Genomic DNA, 7993 nt, shown 5'->3' with positions numbered 1-7993 from the left:
AATTGTAAACCAGCATCCCAAACAACTCAAACATTACGACACCAAACGAATATACATCTGACTCTTTCCAGAGGACACCACCTTCATGGTAAACTGGATCAATATAAAATGTTGGTACCCACTTCGTTTGTATGCTCATGAGTATATGGCTGACCTATAGTAGAGTATGATTTCGATAATCCAAAATCACATGTCTTGGCTTCCAGATTGTCGTCCAATAATATGTTTCCGCTCTTGACGTCTCCGTTTATTACTCTTTTGTCTTCCCCAAGACCTGAGTGCAGGTAGTCAAGTCCTCATGCTGCCCCTAAGCAAATCTTTAGGCGTTTTGCCCATGTCAAGCTACGTCTATTATCCTCTTTCTCGAGATAATTATCTAGGCTACCGTTTGCAGCAAGATCATAAACTATAATCTTCTCATTTCTATCGTCACAGTAACCCATGAAAGAGATCATGTTTTGATGATTGAAATTGAAAATCATCTCAAGATCAGTGCGAAAATTGAGCTCCATCTGTTGTTTTGATGATGCTATAAAATGGGTGTATGCTTATACTATTTGGAAGTTTAGAAATCTAAAGGTATTTGGCAATAAGGATTGGTGCCCCTCCACAATTCTATTCAAGATCCACAGTGTTAGTTGGATTTCGAAAAGGTTAAAAATGGCTTCATTATAATGGCATCAACGGATGATTAACTCAGGCTACTACATCTGGTCTTCACACAACACACGGGCATTGGTCAATTCTTCTACTCGGTATCCACTCAGCATCGCTTAATCTGTATATGTCACTCTGTTCATTACTATTGCGTTGGTACTTTCTACTCTCATATGGTGTTAATACTCCTGCAGTACAGTTATTCGTTCGGGCATATGATAAGGCTTGGGGATAGTTTTGCCGAGTTTGATTTGCTTTGTCGTTGTTAGATCAGCACCATGATCCACTCTCCCCCTTAATTGGCCTAAGTCATTATACCTTGGTTGTGTTAATCGTTGCTAGCTCATAAAGCTCTGTAGAATTTCGTTCCTGTACTCTGTATACTAACTGATATTTTTAATAGTGTTTCTTGCATTTCAAAAACAAAAATAAAAATATTCAAGATTATTAATTAGTCACACATGCGTTGAGCTACTTTTAATTGGTATTATAGTTGATTAAGATTAAAGATTATTAAATGTAATCCTCTTTATGTTATATCAAAAACACTTATCAAACAACTATAATATGGTTTTCATTCACGTAAAATGTTATTAATGTAAATTTACATCATTAGCATTGTTTTTTCAAAATAATTATCAAACAAGTTTATTTTCATTCAGAACGTTTGAATAATTCGAACCCCATTATATGTTTAATTATTATGTTTTATCAAAAGCATTCTTAATTTTAAATTGTGCTAAACATGTAATGGGGTTAAACAATAAATCAACACAGTATTATATTGTAATATGGGCTTAAAATCAAATGAGTACACCCTAACAATATTTTAAAATTTGGGTCGGCGCAGCTACTCACACAGAAATATTAAACATTAATAATACAACGTTATTTGCTCCAATCAACGCCATTAACCGGATGAATTGCCTATTTTGAGATCCCGTTGTCCTACAACAAAAATATTCGTTGAAGCCAATGTTAAATAGATATTACGATTACAATTTACAATCTATAAAATAATAAATACTCCGTAATATCATAACAAAGAGAGAGTATTAGTACGCCGCGCCGCCACCGCCGCCACCACCACCACCACCACCACCACCACCACCACCACCACCATTATTATTATTATTATTATTATTATTATAATAATAATAAACTTAAAAGTATTAAAACTTACAAAAAATTAGTGGGAAGCCTAGAGACAATCTGGGCCCCCACACCTCTAGCAATAGCAAAACCTATCCTAGTAAAAATATGAGCAGCAGCACCGGCACCAATATCTTGCGCCATTGAACTCTTCTGAACCCGCTTTAGCAAAGAAACATCATCCTTTTCTAATTCCCCAAGGGAAGAAAATGAGAAAGGAATGAAACCATAACCAATCGCCTGACAGCTAGATTCGTACTTGACCTGCTTCCGACGAGCCGCATCAACCACAGCACGTCCAGGGACAAAGTCAGAAAGCCCAGACTGTGTCAAAGGAGAAGACCCTGTCAAGTCAACACAAACATCGCGACCACAATCCCAGGAATAAAGTAACACATCTGCAGGTCTGAGGGCTCTGTCGTTCCCTCCAGACAACCCAACGTCAACCTCCTTTCTCGCTGAAATCCCAGATCGATAACAAACATCAACAAGGGAATCCCGAACAATATTATGTCGATGCTTAATACCCACCATACCAGCACAAGACACCGCGTGATCCCCGAAAATATCCCCAGTAAAAACCCTTGAACAGGCAGAGCATGCCGTCGAGATAGAGAACAATGGAACACCCAACCGGTAGCACAACACACATCGGTAAGTCTTTGCGTTCATCGTCTGACCCAACCCCAAAATAGGGACTGCCCTTAGCCAAGCAGAGGTGTGATCACCCTGCTGCGATCTCCATAAGGCCGATTGTCGGGGAGATAATGAAAAAGTGGATTCTGCAGAAGCGGTAACCTTTGTGAAATAAACATCTGCCAATTTCTTCATGAGTATGGGGGCAGCGACCTCACTCTGATTACCCAAAATATCAAACCCAACCGTTTTATTAAACAGACCTAATGCATCTTCAAAAGCACGACCAAGACCAACAATACCCGCATGACGTATGAGCTTGGTCTGCAATCCAGCAGACTGTAATCGAGAAGCCAGAAAAGCATAATGACGAACATCTCCCGCAGAATAAACACCAAGCCCTCCAAATGCAAATGGCAAGGTGGCAAGCCGCCACTGCCAATCACCAAACCCAGGCCCTGAAGCAGTAACAATACGCTCCAAGGAAGATCGAAGGGCTCCATCGAAAGCGCGTTGAGCCGCCTCAAATATACTAGGAGGACAAGTACGCAAGGTAAAGTAGAGTTTAGAAACTCCCGTACATGCCCTAAGCAACAACAACTCACACTGAGGATCATCAAGCTTAGCAACCTTATCCATAAGCGCAATGGACTTGGTCACCCTTTGCATCACCAGTTCACTACTAAAACCAAGATCGGAACTTGCGGGGGCCCCAAGAAACTTAACACCATTTAAAGGTCGAGCAATATTAGGAGGAAAGACACATACTTGCCTGCTGCGAGGGTCCTCCGTAGGTCAGAAAATTTCTGTTTTTTCAACGTTGAGATGAAGCCCAAAACGAGGCCCATCCCCCATAATCAAATGCAAAACCTTCCCCACCACCAAAGTGTCCCCAATAATAGTGCCATCATCCAAATACCACGCCTGAAGACAAACCTCAAAATTATCTCTGATTTTAGAAACCAAGGGTTGTAAGACCAAAGCAAAAAGCAGCGGACCAAGGGGATCACCCTGTTGCACCCCCCGAGAAGACTATAAGGTGTGGTTCCCATAATACAATCTTGCTGGATTAGAGTAGCAAAATTCAACCCACTGAGAAATGCTCGGACAAAGGCGGCAAACTTCATGTAACATGAACGTACGATCAACAAGATTGAATGCATTTTGAAAATCAACCAATAACATAGAGAGGCTAACATCAGAGCCACGATCCTCAATCAACCGATTCACAGCATGAAGAATAGCCTCACCACCTGAAGAAACACCAACACCAAATTGAAGACCATCGAAGTAACTTCCCAAAGACTGGCCAACCATAGCAGCGCCAACCTTCGAAACAAGACGTCGCCAAACAGTACCCACAGCTATAGGACGAATACCACCGCCGGGCTTGATAAGCGGTGTGAGGGGAGCACTAGCTATATACTCTCCTAATTCCATATTATTACTACTACGAATGGTGATGCTCCATGTTGGTGCGGGAAATAGTTTGGCTCGATATTTTAATTATTGTTTCAGTAGTTTACAAATACAAAACACACATTGACGATTTGTACTAACCTTTTATTAAATGAAAAATAAGAAAGACAATAAGTAGTTCAAAAAATAACAATGAAAATATGATGAAGGCTTTGTAGTAAAAAAATGAAAAAAGACAATTTGATGGATTGAAAAGTAGAAAGAAATTGAGAGACTTTGAGAGATAATAGTAGTTAAATAGTACATATTTACAGTTTAGGACCTTAATGTTTTTTTGTTGATCAAGAGTTTGTCCCTCGGTAAAAAGAAACATTAAACGAGTTAACTTGGGATGGCAAAAAGACGTATAACTGATGGGTAAACTCGAAACTCAACCCTTTTGGGTCGGGTTCGGGTCTGAGTATTCGGGTCTTGGGCCGGGTATGAGGTTGATTTTAATTTTTTTCCGGGTTCGAGTATGTGGATGGGTTTAGATACAACTCGCATACCCGACCCGTATACCCGACTCATATATCCGTATACCCGACCCGAAGGAGATTTCAGTTTCTTTTATAACAATTATAAAATTTAAGAATAATAATACAAGCTAAAATTTGATATTGTATTATTGTTCGATAGTTATACTCCCTTCGTCCCATATCTATTGTCCGGTATTCTTTTTATGGATGTCTCAAATTAATTGTCCACTTCTTTTAATGGAAAAAAATAATGTGATAAATCTATTTTGTGCTCATACTTTATACATGTAAGACAAAAAGATGGTTAAAAAGTAAAGAGTAAAATTGAAAAGTTAACAAAAAAGTACACGTGTCAGGATTTTTTTCTTAAACTGTGTGTTTTTTGTCTGGAGATAATAGATTTGGGACGGAGGTAGTATATATATTTATTTAGCTAGAGTTAGTACTAAATTTAGTAGCATTGTTGAAATATAAATTGAAATAAGTGAATGGTGTTTGATAATATCTAACAACGAGGATATTCGATACCTACAAAAAAACCCGATAACCCTAGAGCTAGTAAGTAAATGGGAATCCCCGTTTACCCGTGGGGAAACCCGATACCCGCCGGTTAGTAAGTAAATGGGGATCCGACGAGTATGGTACCGGGTTTGGGACAGGGTTTCCTAACTGGGTTCGGGTCTGAAATTACCTAAACCCGGCCCAAACCCGACCCGATGTCATTTCTAAAATTAAATGAGTTTTTTGTTTTCTCCCGTAGGTAAGGGCTAAGTTGGCCAAACATGTTTCCCTTTAGCTTTTTAGCGTAGATAAAAATAAAAACAAAAATAAAGATTAGGAAGTATAATAGGGATTAGTGGTGTGATTAGCTTAGAAGAAAAAATTACAATTTTTGTTAATTGTATATATATATATATATATGTCACCGCTAAATTTAACTATAGAACTTCATATAATTGTAAAATTCATAGTTTTATGCCTTACCCTTCATATATAAATTTGTTTTGGAAAATAGTTTTAGGACCGCTTTAGATTTCCATCCTAAATTAGCCACTAATAATACATGTAGTTTTCATGAATACTTATGAAAGTATATGCAACTTTCTTGTAAATAGTTAAAGACAAATACTTACCTGCAAATCTAATGCTTCGTCAAGCACATCAGCGATCAATTCCATAGTAGGGCGTTCCTTCGAGTTGAAACTAATGCATTGAATTGCAATATTCTTGAATGCATTAAAGGATGGGGTGTTAATCTCTTTTTCGATAAACGGATCGATCAACAGTTCTGGTCTTTGTTCATAGTAACGCCGGACCTGATTCAATAGTGGTTGTGCAGGTTTACCATCTTCAAAGCTTCTAATATCATAAGCCAGCATCCCACTTAACAATTCAAACATTACAACGCCAAACGAATATACATCTGACTCTTTTCGTAGGACACCTCCTTCATTGTAAACCGGATCAATATAAAAGTCGGTACCTACAGCGGGTGTATATTCATGAGTATATAGCTGACCTACAGTAGAGTCTGATTTTGACAATCCAAAATCACATATTTTGGCTTCAAGATTTTCGTCCAATAATATGTTTCCGCTCTTGACGTCTCTGTGGATTACTTTCTTTTCTTCCCCAAGACCAGAGTGGAGGTAGTCAAGTCCTCTTGCTGCCCCTAAGCAAATATTTAGGCGTTGTGCCCATGTCAAGCTACGTCTATTATCCTCTTTCCAGAGATAATCATCTAGGCTACCGTTTGCAGCAAGATCATAAACTATAATTCTCCCAGCTCCTTCGTCACAGTAACCAATGAAAGAGATGATGTTTTGATGACTGAAATTGAAAATCATCTCAAGCTCACTGCGAAAATTGAGCTCCATCTGTTGTACGCCATCTTTGGGTTTTAAGAATTTGATGGCAACTTTGCGGTTTTGCCAGCGTTCAGAGAGTGTTCCTCGGTAAACCACACCGTATCCACCCTCTCCAGTAAAAGTACCTTTATCTTTTACTCCAATGGCCAAGTTGATTTCATCAAGTGGAATTTTGAAATCATCGAGCACCTTGTTGTTTTTTTGCGTAATGGTACTAATAAAACCTCCATGGTTCTGTGAATACGTACACAACATAATCCTTTTAAGAATCATATATATATATATATATATATATATATATATATAGTGGTAGGATCAAGAGGGAAGTAACCAATATATATATATATATATATATATATATATATATATATATATATATATATATATATATATATATATATATATATATATATATATATATATTTTTCGAAATAATTATTATACGGTAACGACTTACTTGTATATACAACGCCTCCTTAAGCCTCTTGACGACCTTGCTGATTGAAGGGCGGTCCTTTGCATTGTAGCTGACACATTTATATGCAATTTCCTTAAATGTATCTAAACAACGAACATCAATTTGATCTCTTATATAGGGATCAATCAACGAATCATGGTATTGTCGAACCATACTCATCAGATGGTGTGGCTCCCCGTCCCTAGTGCAATACTGTGGATCAGTCTGTGGATGATAAGGCGGTAATCCACTTAATATTTCAAAAAGTACTACACCAAACGCGTATACGTCTGTTTCTAACTTGAGGATCATGGTTTCTGTGAGAAGTGGATCCATATAACCAAGGTTATGTAGTTCCAAACGAGCATATTTGCCTGGGGGGGCATTTTTGTGGACAAAAACTGAATTACGAAAATTATGAATTTTAGGTTCTAGATTCTCGTCTAGTAGTATTTTTCCACTATTGAACTTTCCATGTATTAGCTTCATGTTATCTCCAATTCCCAAGTGAAGGTACTTGAGTCCTCTCGCGGCCCCTATGCAAATTTTGAGGCGTTGTTCCCATGTTAAGCGACACCTTTTACTCTCGTCTTTTAGATACTCATCAAGTGCTCCATTAACGGCGTACTCAGAAACTATAAACTTATCAGAATTTGTAAAAGTGTAACCAATACAACGGATAATGTTGTCATGCTGGAATATGTCACATATATCAATCTCCTTCCATTCACGACATTTTCGGATGGCAATTATCTGGTGGCTATCAGGGAGTTCTCCTATGTAGACATCATTACAATGTTTTATCAGAGTATTTTCACTGAAGTTTTGGGTTGCTTCCTCTAGCGTCTTCATACTAAAAAATTGTCCACATCTATCTAGATTTTTGAGGTTTTTCTTGTGAATGGTAGATGCAACTTGCTTGTTCTGTGAATATAAACATGTACACTGCGTTAGAAAATATTGACCTAATGATTAACGTTACAATACATAAGCAATACTTACTTCCTATTCATATGATCTTAGAGGGCGAGTCTTTCAAACCATTATGGACTTAAATGTGTTGGCGAATATTGGGAAATTCGCCCAAATACACTTTTTTAAAAAGTTTTATTCCAAAATACACTTTTTGAAAAAAAATTGTCTATTTACACCATTAAGTCGACCACCCGTTGGGTCGACTACCTCTATACCCGGTCGACCACACTAAATTTAAATGTAGTCGACCACCGTTTATAACTGGCAAGGTCGATTTCTGTTGGCTATCGGTCGACCACTATATTCGACCC

General features: G+C 38.0%; 1 protein-coding gene across 1 annotated transcript; it reads right to left on the bottom strand.

The window, feature by feature from the left end:
- Positions 1-296: 296 nt before the first annotated feature.
- On the bottom strand, positions 297-7559 carry LOC139874980 (probable receptor-like protein kinase At5g59700). Its single transcript, XM_071862369.1, has 3 exons — positions 6708-7559; positions 5516-6484; positions 297-512 (listed from the first exon to the last, which is right to left on the bottom strand). Exons 1-3 carry the CDS (start codon positions 7557-7559, stop codon positions 297-299), a joined length of 2037 nt encoding a protein of 678 aa, XP_071718470.1.
- Between the last annotated feature and the right edge of the window lie 434 nt (positions 7560-7993).

The sequence above is a fragment of the Rutidosis leptorrhynchoides genome, chromosome 11, assembly GCF_046630445.1.
Source record: "Rutidosis leptorrhynchoides isolate AG116_Rl617_1_P2 chromosome 11, CSIRO_AGI_Rlap_v1, whole genome shotgun sequence".
Taxonomy (NCBI): Eukaryota; Viridiplantae; Streptophyta; class Magnoliopsida; order Asterales; family Asteraceae; genus Rutidosis; species Rutidosis leptorrhynchoides.
Note: the sequence above shows the minus strand (reverse complement) of the source record. Positions and strands in the feature narration are given on the sequence as shown.

Coding starts and splice junctions, on each gene's coding strand:
- LOC139874980 (XM_071862369.1), bottom strand. CDS start 7,559: ATGAAGACGCTAGAGGAAGCAACCCAAAACTTCAGTGAAAATACTCTG. Junction 6,485..6,707: donor AGGAGGCGTTGTATATACAA/GTAAGTCGTTAC, acceptor ACGTATTCACAG/AACCATGGAGGTTTTATTAG. Junction 513..5,515: donor ACGAAGCATTAGATTTGCAG/GTAAGTATTTGT, acceptor TCAAAACAACAG/ATGGAGCTCAATTTTCGCAC.